The 20,146-nt window shown below is 38.5% G+C and overlaps 1 protein-coding gene across 7 annotated transcripts in view; it reads right to left on the bottom strand.

Annotated features, from left to right (window-relative positions):
* Positions 1 to 20,146, bottom strand: part of NAV3 (neuron navigator 3) — a 258,341-nt gene that overhangs the window by 51,275 nt on the left and 186,920 nt on the right. For all 7 annotated transcript variants that reach the window (XM_090139108.1, XM_090139109.1, XM_090139114.1 and 4 more), the window contains 4 exons: positions 11,235 to 11,373; positions 7,810 to 8,080; positions 5,006 to 5,711; positions 2,989 to 3,477 (listed from right to left, as the gene is read on the bottom strand). In XM_090139108.1, the coding sequence (XP_089995234.1) occupies positions 2,989 to 3,477; positions 5,006 to 5,711; positions 7,810 to 8,080; positions 11,235 to 11,373 (1,605 nt within the window). The remainder of the gene's footprint in view (positions 1 to 2,988; positions 3,478 to 5,005; positions 5,712 to 7,809; positions 8,081 to 11,234; positions 11,374 to 20,146) is intronic.

The following is a 20,146-nucleotide window of genomic DNA, read 5'->3' as shown; positions in this document are numbered from 1 at the left end:
AAAGACTTAACAAGAAAAAGTAGTACGGGATAACTACTTGCTAAGCCTTACACGGGGATTGGAACTAGATGATCTATATTAAGGTCCCTTCCAACTCATGCCATTCTATGATTATATGATTCCATAATACATCAGATTACAGATCACTGGAACAATGCTTTATCCCCCAGAAATGGCATTACAACTGCTTAGACACTCTTTCATCATTCTCTATTTTGTGTTTGTGAAAACATATCATGCTTTGTTACATCCCTACAATCTAACAAACAATGGCTCACTATTCAGATAATTCTTTTTCAACCTGGCCAAGCACCTTACTTTATTCCCTTGTTTGTTTATGAGAATGTCATTTGAAACAACACATGAAAATTTACTATGTTTCAGATTTCTTACTGAAGTTACCAATTCCTCTCCTTTAATCGCAAAGCCCAGAATTATTTAAAAGGATGGTAATGACAGACCCCATGCTATCTGTTACTTAATCTCTTTTAATGTCCTCTTTCCAAGGACATAAGGTCAAAGAGGCCTTGCCCACAGTCACCTCCATCCCATCCTTCCTCCTCATTCCCCTTACTCAGTACATGCCCTTTGAAACCTCTTCTTCATCCCCAGAAACTGCAGGGCCAAATCAGACTCTGAAGCAGGGAACTGAAAAGTTCAGACTAGTGAACTGGAGATGTCCCTAAGTAATATTTAACCTTTTCATTCACTTCTAGCATGCATGCCATTAGTGATGCTTAGCTATCAAACTATGATCACTAATTCAAGGAAGCAAAAAATAAATTTATTTGTATCATTTATTATTAGCTCTCTCTTCTCTTCCACCTTTCCCTATACTTTCTCTGCAGAGAATGTATGTGGCTTGCTAGTTCTGTCTCTTTTTACTTTGGTCTTTCTGATCTTGTCCTTACATTATGTTAGTATATCTCACTGTGCACACTGTTCATTCAGTCTTGTGCAAGCTCTAGAGTGACCAAAGGATCACTCTATGACTCCAGGATATAACTTGGGTTCCCCCACAATGGCTTACAAAGGAAAAACCATACAATATTTTGCCAAATATATCTGCATTGCAAAATAATGCTTTTGTTTTGAGAAAACACTTTCCGGCATGGAGGTTTTGCTTTATAAAACATCTCAGAAATCATACATCTCTTGTAAAATATCTTTTAGAAAAATAAAACTGCAAAAACCCTACTGGGGATATAATTCTAGATTGGACGCCCTTTCCTCGAGGTGCATTTATTAAGTTTGAGGCCAGATCAATATGATAAATGTCTCTGGACATAACCATGATATTCTCATATGGACAAATCTGAAACTTAAAATATTGCCAAAGGCAAAGTATTTGGAACCACTGCAATTAAGTCACTGAACAAATACATACAGAATTAGAAGCGGAGGTTGCTCAGGAGCTTATGCCAAACCATTAACATTTCAAATGTGACGTTTAACATCCCCTGCATAAATATGATCTTTAGCATAAATTCACCACTCTTCCACATCATCTTATTGACCTCACCATCCATATACGCAGTCATAAAAATCAGTGGAAGGTTTTCAAATCTAAATATTGATAATTAATGTTCTGAGAAATACTAGGTTGATGGCATACAAAGCAAATTGCTATTAGAAAAATTAAAGGCACGGTGCAAGTTATGAATCACTGATGTATCAGTGTACTATTAACTGCAAGATCATAGATTACATTGGTATATACATATATAGTACTGTAATGATGTCAGTTAGAGGTGTGATTTGAGCTGATATAGTAATACTTATGAAGACAACATAAGAGAATGAAATGTGTGGAGAGCTTCCATCTAGATTTGACCAAAAATTATCTAGTTTTTGTTTTTGGCTTTTTTTTTTTTCATGCTGCTTCACTGAAAGTGAAATCTTTCCATTGGAAAGTCTTGATATTGAATAATCTCTGCTTTAAAACAAAGGAGAAAAGCTCTTAACAGTCTGCTTTTCAAATGTATACCAAAAATCTTCTCTTTCTTTTAAATGTGCATTTTCCAAACAACTAATTTTAACCTTAAAATGTATTAAATATTTCTGACTCACTGTAATTTTCTTTTCTGAATCAGATGCTGCACATATATTGAACACTGAATTTTCAATCCTCATGTAAGATAAGAATTTCATTATCAAATCTTGGAAATTTTCATGGGATGTTAAAACTACTGACTGCCTACCAACACTTATTTTGTCTCCTTTACAAAATTCAAGTAAATGTTCCACAAAAAAAGGTTAAATTATAAAAAAGAAATCTTCCCTCGGGTGGCTACACCACTTTTTGTTATAACTTAAGTGGTAAAGCAAAAGTCTTTCACAGAGCAAATGGGAAAACCTTTCTTGTTTTTGTCCATCTGTTCCAGACAACACTCCTGTTTTCTAAACAATATCCCTGCAAGGGAATCTGCATTTTAATGTCTGTGTAATGATTATCAGGTAACAAAATTTGATCAGGGCTGGATACTTTAATGCAAGACTGTGTGGTCATCTGAAAGCAGGGACCCTCCAGCTCTGCCCCTGCACTGTGCTTGTGGGAAGAAAACTAGTGGGGTCCCATGTGTGAAGCAGGTTTGTTAGCTGGGGGGCAGTGAGACAGCTGTGGAGCTTCTGAATGCTGGGAGGGCAGGCAGAGCTGGCATGCAGGACCCACTGTGTGGCCCTTTAGATAGATATGCCTTTAGTTAGACAATGTTCCCTTTTCTCTGGTTCTTCTCCAGAACAAGGGAACAACAAAAAAAACCCTCAAGGTAGAAAAAAGTGCTTGTAAAACCTCAAAAGGTGGTTGATTCCACATCCAATGCCTGCAGTAGCTTTGAGCTTTCTTTTCTTCCTTTGATCCTTTTTTACATATAGGACTAGGCTGCTAGTTAAACAGCGTCCCTTTACGGGTGCAGGCTTCATTTTTTTGGCTCCTGTCCTTTTGCCTCTCACTGGTTTTGTGGTCACTGTATCTATAGGCAAGCTCACCTTTCCGAAAGAGTAGATCTGACGCTTCCCGTCCTCATGAGCAGGCTCTGAACCTCCTGAGTGCTTGCTGTCAGTCCAGAGAGAGAGCCATGATGGCTAAGAGGAAGGTCAATAGACTCGGAACTGGTGTGCAGGCTAGTCATGGACTGGTAACTTGGTGTGTCCTTACTGCCCGCTGAAGAGCTGCTCAGGTTTGCAGCCCACACAAGAGCACCTGATGTGAAAGAGTGCACTGAGGCGGGACTGGAAGCCAAGGAGTGACTTAAGCTTACAACATCTGCATTTAAGTCCGAAGGTTTACTGAAGAGGGGGCTGCTGCTACCACTTTGCCCACCTGCACTGCCCATGCTGCCTGTGCCCGAGGACGGCGATTCCAGGCTGCCTTGCCGTGCCAAGGTGGTACTAGGGCTGGGCATTGCCGATGTGGGTTTCACACCTTCAGTACTGGGTGCAGAGGCAGCTTTACCACTTGCCTTGGCACCAAACAACCTAAATGTAAAACAAATAGCTTTAGAGAAACTGATAGCCACATTAAACATTCATGGCGTAACATCCTAAGAGCCGAACGACGCATTTTAATTACTGCTACTAAAATCATGCCTACCTAGCTGTTCAACGGCATCTCAAAATTAAAATCTCTTAACCATATCATAATAATCAGGGTTCATTTCATTAGCAACAGCTATCATTTACTCCTATTCAGATGTGCTCTTGCACATGCAGACCCTCCCAGAGAGATGGAAAATAAGCACATTTTTGTCTTATTATTGCATGAACAGATTACACTTTCACCCAAATTCAGGAATTTAACATTCCCACAGTCATTAGGCTTTTAAACCTCTTGCTTCTCAAATCTGCTAAAATGATTGCAACAAACACTTGCAAAATCCTTCAAAGTTTAACAGACATCTGAGTATTTCTGTAAAATTTTCCTTTGTTGCTCTTGTGCAGAGTTCCTCGTGTGTCCCGTCATTTAGTAACCCTTCAGACAGAATAAACTGCACCAGAACTAAACATGCCCCATTTGTTTCCAATGGCAGTCCTGGCAGAGGTGTATTTCACATAATTGCTCCCAGTAATTATATAGAAGAAAATGCCCACAGCGATGATGAAAAAGTCCCCCAGTTCCCTAAAACTGTTGAAATAAAGGCCATGCGATGATTCAATGTCTTACTGAAAATGTATTAAGCTGTAGTTAAAGTGCAGCTCATAAATTAATGAGAAATAAATGCAAAGCTTATAGTGATGTGAAAAATGCATGGCTAATAATGTAAGAATCTGTTTTACTTATTACCAAGCCCACAAAACCAAGCTGCAGCTCCTTCAGCAGCTGGAGATGCTGTTTCGGTAACTAGCCACCAGAAGGCAGACTTGGCTTTTTTTTTTTTTTTCCAGCAATGGAACTGCTTCACCCAAAAGTGCATGCTGATTTTCACATCCCGAAACGTTACAGTAGGGCATCTCCAACTGAAATTTAGTTTTGATTAATGTTTCTGAAGAAAGGCATGAGAAATCTGCTTGGATAATGAAACTCTTCTAGCTGGAGCTGCTGACAATGTACAAGAAAATATTTTATTAACCGACAGAGCTCATCAGTTCTCTGAACAGGCTACACCACCTGTTCAAGTGACAGAATGTGCCTTAATAAGGTGTCCTATTTGTGGATATATCAGAATATTGAGAAAGAATTTCTCGTGCTTGAACAGTCAGTAAGAACTTATTCTAGCTTTCAAACTGTCATCATGAGAATGTACTTAAATTGGTCAAAGCTCAAGCAATAGCCATGGCCAATGCTCAAGCAATAGCCATGGCACGTCTGGAGAGGTCTTTAGGCCTGAACAAATAATTGTGTTGTGGGAAGAAGTATTACCCTTTTGGCCTCTTTCTGTATTTGGTTCTCTGCTTATGGGAAAATATACTCCAAAACCCCTTTTTGCCCACTAGATATTTGTTTGACACATCAAAAATCTCTCCTTTATCTACAGCAACACCAGGAAGTCGTAGAAAAAGCACATACCTTCGAAATGTGGGTGATGCAATATCTGGGTATTTGGATCCTGGCTGCCTAAGTCCCGGTGTGCCAGAGGCGCTTGCTGAAGTTGGGCTGGATTTTGGAGAACTTGACAGTGAGACACTCTCAGAATCAGACACAGCCACTTTTTCCTTCTCCTTATCCGTCTGGTTGATGGTGACAGGACTGGACCGCCCAGACCCAATCTTGCTTGGCTCTCTCAGTTTGGTGGCAGCGGCGCCCGCAGACTTGCTGCTGACATTGGAGTCGATGCTGCTGGTGCTGGAGCGGTGCCCACCTCTGCCTGGGATCCCACTGCCGCTGGACTTAGATGGGCGAGGCAGGCTTCGATACTGCAGCGTTGTCTTTGAGTTCATGTGCAGAACGCCATCGTCCTGGTTCTGAGAACCATCTAAGCTTGTCTTCCGTCCCGCGTTGGACTTGCCACCGATGGCTGAGGATTTGGGCATTTTCCCCAGAGTTGCTGATCCGCTTGTGATAGTCGCTCCACTTGTGGTGATTATGGTAGAAGATCCCATTCCAGACTTCTTGAACCCGAAGGACCCAGTAACAGTTGATCGCCCAATACCAGAGGGAGGCTTCTTTCCTTCGTCACCACTGCTTTTCCCTGCATCTGATGGAGAGCGCTGAATGGAGGCTCCTTTCAGAGGAGTTTTCACTTTTTCTGAAGCTTTTGCATCGTCTGTTTTTCCTAAATAAAAGTATGTTTGAAAAGGTCACTTGTGTTTGAAGCTGAAATGTCTCCAAATCTAATTTCAACGCTATGTGATTACAATTTCAAAATGAAAAAGTAAACAGAAATACCATCTTAAAAAAGCAGATCCATTTAGGACTCCTTCAGTTCCCCATAAGCAGTCAGGATCAGGTACAATACTTCTAAGTAAGCATCAAGTATTACAACTATGAAGCCCTCCTGAGTATTTCCACATTTTATACATGGCAAGAAAGTGTAGATGTACAAAATACTCCAGGATGGACCATAAAAAGTTGGTTTTCTGCTGTTTTGGTTTTCTTTTTCTATTAATGGTATTTAATATGAAAGAAATACTATTTGAAAGTAAAACATGACATGTAACTAACATTTCCTGAAGAATGACATTAATTATGAATGTAGAACTCAGTGGTACTTACTGAGTTCTTTGGTTTTCATCAATTACTTTTTTAGCTTATCACTAAATTTGTTCTTTTGTTAGCTACAAGAATTATCAGAGAGATTATGTTGTCATGGTACAAATCTTCTTGATCTATAATGATATCAATTATATGAGTTAATAGTCTTTGTCCTATCCTTACTGTCTTTTCAAGAGCCTCAAGAGAGGCTCTTCCATTCTGCCTACATGCCATATATTCCTACATAAAATTATTGTGACATTCAGAAAGGTTTAAATAAGATAGTCTTCTGTCTCAAAAAAAAAAAAAAAAAAAAAAAAGTGGCAGACAAAAATGCCATTTCTGTTCTAGTCTGATTTATCTTTAAGCATTTACTGTATGCTCTTAATTAGCCACAAGTATTAGGCATAACAAAAACATCAATTCATATTTAATTCAAGCGATTACAGAGTTTTTGGAGGCAGGTGTCCTGATTTTTCTTAATGAACTAAACTTTAACAAGGAGCAACAACTACAAGTCAGAAATAAATCCACTAAATCCACTCGCTTATTTGTGCAGTGCACATTTTATGCCACACACCAGGACACTGATCAGGCACTTGCACTGCGAATACACAGGCTATTAGTACATACTTAAGAAATTAGAGCCTCTGTTCTGTGTTGCATGGTAGCAATTTCAACTGAATCTTCCACAAAACAGAAGACCTGGGAAACTTAGTTTGGCACATGGCTACCTTGGTAGGATCTCTTTTTTTAATTGCTATTCTGAGGGTGTCACTGCTGCGACTGCTGCAATGATCCTGAGTGTCCACACAAGACCAGAGGCTGACTAATAGCAGTTCCAAATTGCTAAGAAACAAAAGTGGCTCACAATAAGTTCATTCTGAGAAGTTCCTTATTAGTACAACTGAGGGTTAATACACACTCATGAAGTGTTTCATCAGGACAGGCCAAAAGTGCTAGAAAATGTCCTACAAAGGATTGATAGTGCCTTAGCAAGATGATAAATTAGAAGGTGTTAACAGATGGCTTCCACCAACTTTGGATTCTTTGCTGCAAAAGTAGATTACAAAAGCAGCTATTACTTCTGAGAAGCTTTTCAGAAGATAAGAAGTCATCTAGAATAGAAGGGAGTTTGTAAAATGAATAGTTTTACAATTTTTATTTCTTAAAAATAGATTATAAGATACCTACAGTACATAGAATGTGATAATTCAGATTTAGTTCAGAAACACTAAATTTGAGTCCCCTGCTTTGACCTTTCAAGGTTAAAACTTTCAAACTCAACTTTTAACCTCTTGTGATTTCTACACACATGTTCAGTATAAGTTTATTTTTTCTAGAGAATAATGACAAGGCAGAAATGAGTCCAATTTTTTTTTAAAGAATTCCCTGGTAGATATTGTGTACTGACATGATAATAAAACAAGATGTAATCACAGCTTGTCTATACATGTTTGATTAATAACTTATTAGTCTGCAATGTAGCACACAATCTTGGCTTAGAATCAGTTGTGAGAATAAGCACCAACACACTTACAGTCCTTGATGTCTGCCACTCACTTATAACATCCATTAACTATTTTCAACCCTTTAAAAAATCCTTATTGCTTATAAGTAAAGTCAAAGTATAAAGCTTAATTCCTAATGCAGGAAACTGAACTACAGAAATCTCCTACCTGGGGTCTTGAGAGCACTGGTCCCTGCTTTGTGCCTGGACTGAGTGGCTCCTACTTGTGTAGTCATGCCTCTCCTCCAGGATCCCGTCTGCGAGAGGGGTGCTTTCTGCCCCCCCTTCTCTGACTCTTCAGACAGCCCCGAGGGAAGGCCTTTCCACTTGCCACTGCTGTCTATGTTGCTGTCAAAATCTTCCTCTGGTTTCTTCAGCTCTTCAGTGCTGCCCCAAGTTTCGCTGTCCGTAACCGAGCGCTTCTCCAAGTCTGTCTTCAGCTACAAGAGATCAGAGTGGGAAACAGTCAGTTTCAGCAGCTTCAGAACTTGCTGATTTAAGGTCCAGGAAGGGAGAAGAATAAGCTTGTTGCACTTGAACTAACGGACATGGAAAACTCCTGCCTAAAACGTCTCTTATTTTGGGAAAGACGTTTTCATTTTTATACTCTTATTTTCAGAAGAATTCAACTCTTTCCTTCATAGGCGAGCAGATATGAAGTAAAACTTAACTCACTCTCATCATCAGATGTAACACCTTATTTATTCTCATCTACCTATGAATTTCACAGAAGAATCACTGTGCTGAGGGGTTTCACTAAAAGCCTGATTGGGACGATCCCTAAAGATACTACTAACCTAACCTAATTGTAGGCTGCTTTCTTGCTTTTATTTACCTGCTGAAACCTTCTACTAACCAAGTTAGAACCACTGCTCCCGCAGCACTGATTATGCTGTACCACCAGTGACAATGCATAACATCTCTACTAACATTATCAGTACTGCTTTTCTCCACATTTGCCTCCACTAAGCTTAATCATTTTGATCAAGGAAGTTGCTCTAGGTGCATCAGCCAGAAGAACAGCTTTTGCAAGCAGTACCCCATCAGGAGGGAAGGAAACCAGCTGGGCTCATGCTTGCTCAGAAACTCAAACCCACATGGAAGATCCCAGAAGATCTAACAGTGCTGTGGCAGTTGCCTCCCCACAGCCCCAGCTGAAAGCAGTGTGCTGCAGGGAGCAGCTCAAAATGCAGGCACGTACCAGCTTTGGAAGTGGCCTAAATAGAAATGCCAGGGACTGATCCTACCTTTGGTGTTGAGACTTATCATCTCTGTGCTGACAGGTTGTTTGTTGTCACCTTTCCTCCTCTGTTTTCCCAAAGCCTCTCTACCTCAGCCTCAAGCCTCAGTGGCACATCACCATCCCAGCAGCCTGTCCTTTTTCCCCCTTCATCTTTACATTTAGTTTACCTACACCTCTGATAACAAAACCAGTGCATCAGTCAGGTATCACTACTTATTGTGTGACAGCCCTGTCCCTACACAGCCACCCTAAGCAGTCCTACAACTGGATGGTGATCAGAGGAGAGCTATTTATTATTCTGTGTTACCACAGCTACTTCACAGAGACCCCTCTGTTGTTGTTCCCTGGGCACTGCTGTCATAAGAAGGATTAACACTAATTAGATAATCAGAGTAATCAGTTATTGTTTACACATTTTTCATTTAAAGCATAGAAAACACAAAGGCAGTCAGCACCCTCAAGATTTCTATCTGTTTTGGAGAGGCTTGCACAGATTTGGTGTAAGGACTGTTGGGAAAAAAAGCCTAAACAAAACTTCTACACAAATATTACAGGGTCCTTCAGATGAGAGTTTATCTTGGTGCTATTTTCAAACGTGTAATGTTCCCAGAATTTTTCTCATAAATGAGCAGTTATAAACACATAGCTATACATTTTTTAAAGCAAACTGCACCATTTCCAAGGAGCGACAAAAACAGTGCTTTTTAAAAGCCTTTTTTTTCACCATGACTGGACCCCAAAAGCAATGTTAATCCTGTTTTAGTATGTAAACAACAACAAAATATGCAATGTAAACCTCAGGTTATAGCCAGCCTGCATTGCTACAATCACATGAAGATGGCAAAAAGGGACCTCTGTGTTGCAAGACTATGTCCTGCACCTGGAGAACAGCTGGCAAAATCCTTAAATACTGTGCTTATCTCAGCTTCTGGCTCAGATTGCAGCCAGTCTGGAATACTCAGCTTTCTGATTAATCTGCTTGATGTGAAAACTAATAAAAGTCTGTTCATAGCTTTCATGACATAGTGCAATGTTGGCAGAAAAGCAGTGTTTGAAAATATGCTGCTTTTATGTTTATCACAGAACAGAATGCAGCTAGTACAGTGAGTATTTAGAAGATGAGTTCACTCAAGCAGAAAACCCAGAAAGAGTTAAATGGTCAGTCTGAGATTTCTCAGTGATGATGATGATAATGCAGTGGAACAAGTAAGCCAGGACCAGTTGGTAAGAAAAGACAGAAGCATATCTTCAGTTAGCAACCATGGGAGGACCTGACCGAATGGGAAAGTAATGGTAAAAACTGAAGACTGCTGGCATCTGTGTGAGTACCACCTCATGAGTACAGAATCAGCGTGAAACTCATTTCAGAGCTTCTATTGCAGATTAAAGCAATCTCCATTCCCAGGTAACTACTTCTCCATTGTCTGTGGAGAAATAAAAAATGTGTTCTCATATTGATACAGTCCACCATAACCTATATCTACAAAACAGTTCTCTCAACTCCAGGCACTGGCTGCCTGTAAAAGTCTCTATGGAATTCAGGATGTCAGTCTTGGCTCCTGGATTTTCGACATGAAATCACTGGAGGCAAAAATTTTTCTCCTATGCTGAGTTTTCAGTCTCGAGGTTCCTTGTTTATAAACAGAAGATGCCATACTGTTCTAGCGGGACTAACTCTTTCCTTTTTTCTTGATTTTTCATGAACCAAGTCCTGTAAGCAGTCCATGTCACCTTTTCTTATCACTTGAGATTTTAAGGGGGGCTAGGAAGAAATAGAAAGGTGTCTGGCAGAAAACCTTTTCATTATCTATCTATCTATCTGTCAATCCATTCACCCATCCACCCACATGTGTATATACTTACTTATATACACAAAGATACATAATGTATATAAAGCTTTATATAAAGATTTCTCAGAACTCTATTTTGACACTATACATTGCCAGCTTTCACAGTGTTGTGCAAAACTTGGACAAAAGGATCAGTGTTTGTGATTTAAAAGGATAAAAAAGATTAATTATGAATCAGAAGTGACAGAGACCAACAGATCATGGGCAGCGTTTCATCTACAATAGGGAACCAAATAATTAAAATTTAAAAGATAGTTAAACATTTAATGTTTCCTTTGTGGGGCTATGGAAAATATGATTGGACAAGACTTCAAGAGATGTGTTGGTCCATAACCCTATCCAAAATACAAGCTAACATCCAGAGACAGGACCTGAGCTGGTAAAATATAAATATTTCATTTGTTTTGTTTTGGAGGCATTGTTACAAAGGCTTTTTTGTTTGTTTTTTAATACTGCGTATGTGAGTGGTGTGGCGAGAAATGGCAATGAAAAACTACTTACCTGGGCATGAGCATTCTTTCTTGAAGAGGCAGTTATATTGGAGTAAGAGCTGACAGATGAGGTGGTGTTCAAATCATCTGTGCTGAGGTTGTCAAGAGTGTCACTGAGGCCACTACTAACTGAGCTGCTGTCATCCCAGCTGCAGTGAAAGAAGTACATCTACTTACATACTGTGTATCAACAGGAAGAAAGCATCTCAAAATCAACAGACAACATTACTTGTTTTTCAACTGGTTTATCAGAAAAAAATCAGTTTTGTTTCGTAATGTACAGTGCATAGTAGTTTTCAGACCTTAAAATTAATTTTTCACTCACTGACAAGTGGTTGCTTGTTCAATTAATAAACAAACAGTTGCCTTTGAAAAAATTAACGTCAGGTCTAAGCAAGCAAGGTAAGTCATTAAAACAGGTTGTTTCACGCTTCACTGCAAACACATTTAGTACATGGCAGGGAAATCCATTAAACCTACCTGGTATTGCTAGCTAAATCATTATTAATAGCTTGGAGAACACCTGATGGATTTCCAGCCTACAGAAAAATAGAAGGAGCATCTCTTTTGCAGCCTAATCAACTGTCAGTAGGAAGCCAGTATTTCCAAAAGTTTTATTTTCTTATCTTAAGCCTTTGTCTCATGGGTGCAATGCCATCATAATAGGATTCCCTGACAATGCAGTCACCAGAGTTGACAGGGAACATGTTATACATCTCTCAAGAAACACAGGCTGTCAACTCCTGTTTTGGGAGATTGAGGCAGAGAATGTGAATGAGTAAAAAGCTATTCTTACAGAATTGTCATCTATCTACTTTCACAAAAGATTTGTTTTCCCACTGAAGGGAGGTGGATTAGTATTTCTCAGACCCTTCTCCACACAACTGTTTCTCCATGCTATTACACTATGACTACCATGGCTCTTAACGTATTGCTGTATCCAACATTATAGCTGTATACTTCCAACTCTGCCTCATTTTCACCTGTTAATCTTGCTTTGGGTTATCCCCAGTCCAGGGTTTAAAAAAAATCCACTTTGTGGACTTTCTTTCTCTCTGATAGTTTTAGCCATATAAAAGTTAGGTATCTCATTTAATCCATCTTCCTTGGCATCCATTCAAACTAAGAAGGCTCCAAAAGGAGGCAATTTATCCTATTTTAAAATATATCACAGATTTGCAGGATGAAGGTACCTTTTATACCTCTTTCTCCCTCCTGGAGTAGAAGGTTGGTTAAGCCTATTACAGACACATAACATTTGCAGAAACAAAGTTAGGTGACACGTTTAGGCATAACGTTAAAGTTCAAGAAAACAAGAAAGGGTACATCTTCTATGTCACAGGCTGCCTTTTAGGTCAGATTCTGTAATTCACACCCTGATTCTAATATTCAGCCCTACAGTCTAGTTAAAGCTGAGTATATTGCTACTAGTCCTTCAGAGAATGCTAGGAAAATACCAGTAAATCCTGTTTTGCAAGATTCGATTAACTATTTCATGTACAAGTTTAAAAAGTCCTAGCAGCAGTGACAATGGATTGTGTGATAATAGAATGTGTGCTGTGATGCACCAGAAAGTTCAGTGCACTAGTCTTGTATCATAGCAACTGCAGCAAGCCATTATCTTCATTTTGTGAAGGGTAGAAAATCACATTAGTAAGCTACCTCGGTGAGAAGGTAAATGTATTTCAGAGGGTAAGAGTTTATTACAGTACTGTGCTTTCACTGTTAAGTACAATGACAATAAATAAATTCATCTTCTGCAACATTACCAGGCAATATTACATACAAGTTATTTTAAAATATGATTTCGTATCTAAGCCATTATATTACAGATTGTCCACATTGATCTAAGAGCCCTCTCTGAAGCACTAGACATTTATAGTGTCTGTATTTTTCAGTGTCTATGAGATATAAAATTTCACTGACACTAAATGCCATTACTGAACAGTTATGCATCACATAAGAACATACCTTGTATAACTACTAAAATCAAGAGCCTTAAAGATGAATAAAAACATAAATATTTCAAAATGTGGTCTGTTTTTGCAACGATGATATCACCTCATCACTTCTAAAAGTAAACAGCCATAAGATAGATACAAAGTATTGGGTACTTGCACAAGCAACATGAATTTCTGAGTATGACAATCACATTGATTAATACTTTACCATCAGTTTCTCGAATCTATTGTAAGGCCCTGGGGATAAAGATCAACATTTAATTCAATTTGCTCATGTCTTCTCATTATTTAATTCTATTTAATTTTTTACTGCTTCATTTTATGCCTATTTTTCTCAGTAAGAAGATTCAGGTTTTCTGAATTCTGAAATAGTCCACATCTGATTCACAAAATATCAACACATCATTTTCTCTCAACAGCTGAAGTTGTCAGGCAAAAATGACTATGATTATATGCTCATTCTGTATGGCTTCTCTGCAGTGTTTCACAATCATCACACCTCACTCACAAGGGGATTATTAGTAGGTTCTGGGAACACTCATGGCCATCTTGTAAGATACAGAGAAGATTACTTTGACACTTCCACTATTGACCTTTCAGAGTCATCTCTATATTTGTCAGGAATTTTTTTCTCTGACACTAGGTGCTCAAGATGTTTTCTTAATGTGAATCATAGCATCATAGAATCATTAAGGATGGAAAAGATCACGTAGTCCATTCTTTGTTGAACCTTCACCAACATGTCCACCAAACCATAATGCCACATTTGCACTGTTATTGAACGCTTCCAGGGTTGGTGACTCCACTACTTCCCTGGGCAGCCTGTTCCAATGCATCACCACTCTTTCAGAAAAGACATCGTTCCTAACACCTAACCTGAACCACTCTTGGCTTAACTTTCAGGCAGTTGTAGAGAGCACTAAGGTTTCCCTTGAGCTTTCTCTTCTCCAGACTAAACAATCCTAGTTCCCTCAACCACTCCCAACAAGACCTATGCTCCAGACCCTCCACAGCTTCACTGCCCTTATCCAGACACACTCTTTCTTGTAATGAGGGGGCTTTCATACCCAAAATTTTCTTCAAAATATCTGAAGCAATGGGATTACCCCAAATCTCCTTCTTCCCTATAGTTCATTTTTCTAAGCAGAAATTGATTCCTTCTTGACACACTTTTTTTTTTTTTTTTTTTTTTTTGGAAGACCTTTCTGAAAATATATAGTAAAAAAATGGTAACTCTGGCAAAACAGACCATACAATGAAGTAATGAAGAACATTGTCCTGTGTTTATTTTACTGCATTGTCCAGAGTTGTTTTAACTTGATCAGGCAGTTTAATCTCTTCTGTTTTAACACACAGTGCTTCTGCCTTTTCAGTTTCCTTTACTCATGTCTAGATAGTATAGTTGCCATCAAATGAGTTAATATAATTTCTGGATAATGAAGATGCCTCATTTAAAATTTGGAACATTTCCTGATGATTCATATTCATTTCTCCTTTAAACTAGAAAAAATATATGACAAAGAAATCCAGTAAAAATTTTACGTGCATTACCTTCAGTTTGCAAACCCATTATTGGTACTCTGCAGCAAATTTTCACTATAACTTCTGCTGTTGTTCCTCCTACCCTTCACCAAAATAATATTGACATTATTCATTGTCAGCCTACATAAGAGACTTAATATAGATTTTAATATACTGGAAAGGATTTATCTTTCATTTTAATTTAGTCTTTCATTTACTTTTCTCTTTTTCATGCATCCTACACAGTTTATGACAAGTCAGGTTAGCCCTCCTGTTCATTAATGACTCATGTCACAGAAGCACATCTTAGCTTTCTGTAACTTCGGCAAAATCTTTATTTTAATGTCAGCCTCAGGTTGATTTTATTAGAAGAAAGCTCAGCAAATGCAGCTGGGAGACTGAGGCTAAGAAAAATATGCCTTGTTTTGACAAGTTCTGGCAGCCTTTTCTTCAGGAAACTCTCGGATCCCAAGAGGAATAGAACTACCTTGACGTTTCGCAAATCATAATCCTCACATTAAGGATGTTGATTTTGCCTTTTATGGGAGTAATCCTATCAAAACTAGCTAAATTAAAATTTCTTCCAAGTCACACTTTGCTGGGCACAGACTTTTTAGTTTTTCATTCAACTAATCGCCCAAAGTCTCTACCCAGACATGTGGCAGCTCAGCTGAGCTCACCTCAACCTGCTGTGGTCTGGGGTTCAAAACACCAAACCGAGAACAAGTCAGCAAGCCAGCTCACATTGTGAATAGATGTAACACTTTCTAATAACCCAACCACATACTGGTATTTGTTCTCTAGGAACATTTCATTAATTTAGTACTCATAAGATGTCTGCTCTAGGGATGAATCAGAATTTTGCATTAAAGCATACTGTCTCTTGTCATTATTCTGTGAAGTTGAAAGTCTTCTGTAGCAGAAGGGACTATATGAAGCATAATTGAAGACTCCTTGCAACCTGCAGGTTATTAGGTGGCTGCTTCAACCAAGTTCTTAAAAAGTTGGACACGAATAAAGTGTTTCTAATTTTCTTCAGAGCTTAACATCTAACTTGCAAAGATGTAATGCTTGCAAGCATACTCTTTGAAACTACCATGTGCTGCAGGCATAGCTCAAAAATTAGATTACCAGCACCTCAAACTGCTTATTAAGTAAAACAAGGGACCACATGTGATGAGGGACAAGGGATACACAAAATTTCAAACAACTATTTTAAAAATGAACAACCCAACCTTACACTATATAAAACAAGGGCTCTAGATTTCAGGGTAAGTAGTTCAAATCACAATTGCTTACAAATGCATCTGCACAAGAAACATGCATTCAGGTGAAACAAACAACCATTTTCCTACTTCTGAGAGCCTTTATAACCCCATGAAGTTGTTTTCATACTGATAGCATTTAGTTTTATCAATACTTAATTCTGGCAGTTATTAAAACGCTTCAGACATACAGAGAGTTGAAAAGGAATCTGTACTGCAGAAGGAATGCCTCCATTTGGAACGTAGAAAGAGCATGCCTAACCATGTGACAGGCACAGAATAGTGGCTTCCCTCCCAATTCCTGGTTAGATTTATGGCCAGCATGTTAGAATCCTTACTCTGAAGCACACCTCATGCTAGTTGAGTTTGCCTGGGATTTTTGCAGTAACATTTTCAATATGCTTTCTACTCAGAAGATCTGTGGTTTGGGCTTTCTTTGAAGCATTGGATGCGCCTATCAGATTATTTGCACCAGCTAAAGCTCTAAAATTCATCCTCTATTTCTATCTTGGCTGCTTTAAATCCTAACAATTCTAATGCATTTTGAAGCTAGCAATAATATTTCCACTGGAAAAGACAGTCACTTCTGAACTGGGTTTAATTGCAGAAGGTGTCTGTGAATACTACAGAAATCCCAGTTTTCCACAAAATTGCTCAAAATTCTTGAAGTAAAATTCTAAATACTCCAGGAGGTCTAGGAAACCACAACTTGCTATATCTACACAGTTGGTTAGTTTCCAGTATCATGCTTTGTCTCATTTAATTAGTGTGAGGTACTAAAAAGATCTCTCTGTAATAATCCTCTTATTGACCTTTCTGCTGCTTAGTTATTCTGGAAATAGCAAGGTGTCTGAAGTCAAAATACCTACTGCTTAACATCAATATGTAGAGCTGAATGAAGATTGTAAGCATATTCCCACAAGTATTCACTCAAACGGAAAGATAAATTGCGCTCAGCTGTGCTCATGTCACTTTTGTGTTTATTTTCCACAAGTATTCAGTTTTCTCTGCTTGAAAAAAAAATCCAGTTTTAAGTTCACACACTGAAGTATATCAACCAAAGGAGGAATATTTTATATGGAATAAGACACTGTTTTACACAGCAGGTGGACAAGCAGCAGAGTTCCGGGCCGAAGAGGCAGTGAAACAAGACAGAAAGTACTTCATCATATGCTACATAAAAAAGACCTGCAGAAATATGCAACATTTTCAAGATGTTTTGAGTGACTGCCAAAAGTACAGAATGCACTTTATTGGGCAAGCAATGAATACTGAAGGTAAATGACAAGAGGAACATGGAACTCACAGTCCGTGTTAACTCCATGGATACACAAAACTATTCTCCATTCACAGTACTGGTTTTAGAAAATCAAAGCAGTCTCTAATTGCAGAGAAGACACGATGGAGAGCACAACCATAACAATTGTTCCTTCCATCCTTCCTGTTTCTATTTTCAGCATTTTCCTATAAGCCCTTAAACTTGCCAGCTCAGTGAAGTTCACCATACTGATAAGTTGGGTCAGGGCCTGGTATTTGTTTCAACAGTGGTGTAATTCATTAATGTTTGAGAGTGCCTCCAGCCAAAGTGGCCTAAGAAAGTAAATGAAAAAGCTTTTCTCAAGCAGATCATCAGGCTAATGAAGGCAGCAAGACTCCAATCAATGTGAGAATGCTGGAAAAGTGTGGTTTCTTCAGAACACTCAGCCTTTGGCACAGTTGCACATGTTGGAGATTTAGTTATATACTAGGAGAAAATTCTTTACTCTGAGGGTGGGGAGGCAGTGGCAAAGCTGCCCAGAGAAGCTGCCCCGTCCCCGGAGGTGCTCAGGGCCAGGTTGGATGGAGCCCATGGCAGTGGTTGGAACTGGGTGGGCTTTACAGTCGCCTACAAACCAGTCTCTGTGACTTAGGGATTCATAGGTTGACATTTAATCCCCTAAATAGTGAGCAAAGGGAGTTGCATACAATGGTTAAGAAGCAAAGACTGAAAGGATATGAGTGATATGACTTTAAACCAGATGCCCACAGTAAAAAGATTAAACTCAGTGCATCTTTCTCTACACTACTTGCACCGGTTTGGCCCTGCCAAAACTCATTTACAACCAGTCCATGCTTAAGCTAGTCCCACACACTTAAGTCCATAAGGTAGGGAACACAGTGCATCAATCAGCCTCCATAACATACTGCACAGATGTGCATTTTTCTTCTCTACCATGTATCAGTAAAATGGATATCAGCAAGATGTCCAGGCTGCTGCCATGAACCATCATCTTCTCTGTATTTCAGCACATCTCAGGAAGACTAAGATTCAGCCTTAAAATAAAGACTACAGTAACTCCCCAGGCTGACTTTTGAGAACATAAATTCTCTCTTAGCTCGCTAAGAAGGTAATATAAGAAAATAATTGGACTGTTCTACTCAGAGCAACTCCTCAATAGCGTGTCAATATATCAGCTGGAGAACTTTCTCCTTCAAAGCTCAGTTCACTGTGAATTAATCCATTTTACATCTTTTACTGGGAGCTCACCTGCTCATTATTCATACAACATTTACACTGACCTCTCGCACACAAATTCAAGATGGCACAGAGTTCATAAAATCAATACTTTGTTTCAATCCACAGACTGCCAGAGCAAAATCCCAGGCCCTGAATCAAACCAGAAACTGTCCAGGGTTATAAATTTCATTATAGCTATTCTGTCCTCATAGCTAAATGAAAATGTAGTCAGCTGGACTCATACTTAACTGCCTTTTCCTCAGCAAGTTTAATGCATTACCTGTCATACTAAAACAAGGCAACCACTGAAGCATTAATCCTGCATTACTTTGGGGTCACTGATAGAAAATCATGTCATGTACATTTCAAAATGCATTTATTTAGCATATTCTAAGGAAAAATGTTTACAATTAGGAAGAATAGCAATGCATTTATGGATTAGCTTTTGTGTAGCATCACTTTGGGAGGATTTTTGTTTTATTTTTGAAAAAAATTATATCCTATTAAAGCACAATTAGAGCAGAATGTACTTTTGCAATATCAATATGCTTCATATTTCTTTTTCCACATTTTAAATATGTTCTTCAAGAAATAATTTGGCTTTAGAGCCTGCAGGGGGAAAAAAAAAAAAAAAAAAAAAAGATTTGATAGAAGATTTACATTTCTTGTGATAACCTTATGCACTTCATTTTTCACATTTCAGGACCTGAACAATTCTTTACCAGAACCCCTCATTGGTTTGCACTTATTTCTGAATATAATGCTTAGTATGACATCAGAGAGACAGTGGGAAGTCAATAACGAGCTCTAAATTCATAAGAGAATATTGCTACAATCACAAGAAGTAACTTGCAAAATTGAATTAGACATTACCTAAATAATAAATTTTCAACGTAAAAGTGTTTTTTTTGTGTGTGTGTGTGTGTGTGTTTGTGTGTGTGTATGTGGAATGTACAGTTCTTTTTTTGCATGAGACAGATAAACAGCATCTATTTTTAATTACATTTCAAACAGCCTATGGAGAACCCTAATATATGGGTTGAAGCAAGATGTAAGGAAATAATTCCATCAAAAACAGTTGACAATATCATAACAAACCAAGAGAGAAAGCTTTTGATGGAATTATCTTCCCGCTGCTGGTTGTTATGTTTTTAATACACTGTTTGGATCCAAGAGATGTTTAAATTTTTCAAATGCAGATCAGACAATTTAATTAACACCAGCTGAATAGACATAAATAAACAAATTTCAGAGCCCATGCAATTCTTCAGAAAATACAAAACCAACTTTATTCCTTGCTACCTAGCCTCTTTAAGAAGTAGAAATGTCATTCTTCATTCTGTACATGGTCAATTTGCATCCCCCCAAAATTGAGAGACATGAGATCCTGCAAGGATAAAGAAATATCTCATGGGAACCACATTTGTGTTTAAAGGAAAATCATTTTAAAAACACCCTCAGATAAGCACAGTTTGCCATTCACCTTTGCAAACTGCCAGTCGAATGAGCTGAGAGGAGGAAGGGGTGCTCAGAAAAATCAAAGCTCTTCACTCAACCTTGCATATACAGCACATAAAGAAACCAAACAGATCCTGCTGATAATTGTTCAGAGAACTCTTCCCAGTAATTATTTGCCTGTGTCAAAGTTTTGATGTACTGGTAACATCCTCTCTGTGCA

Source organism: Phasianus colchicus, chromosome 1 (genome assembly GCF_987193195.1).
Source record: "Phasianus colchicus chromosome 1, bPhaCol1.hap1.1, whole genome shotgun sequence".
NCBI lineage: Eukaryota > Metazoa > Chordata > Aves > Galliformes > Phasianidae > Phasianus > Phasianus colchicus.
Note: the sequence above shows the minus strand (reverse complement) of the source record. Positions and strands in the feature narration are given on the sequence as shown.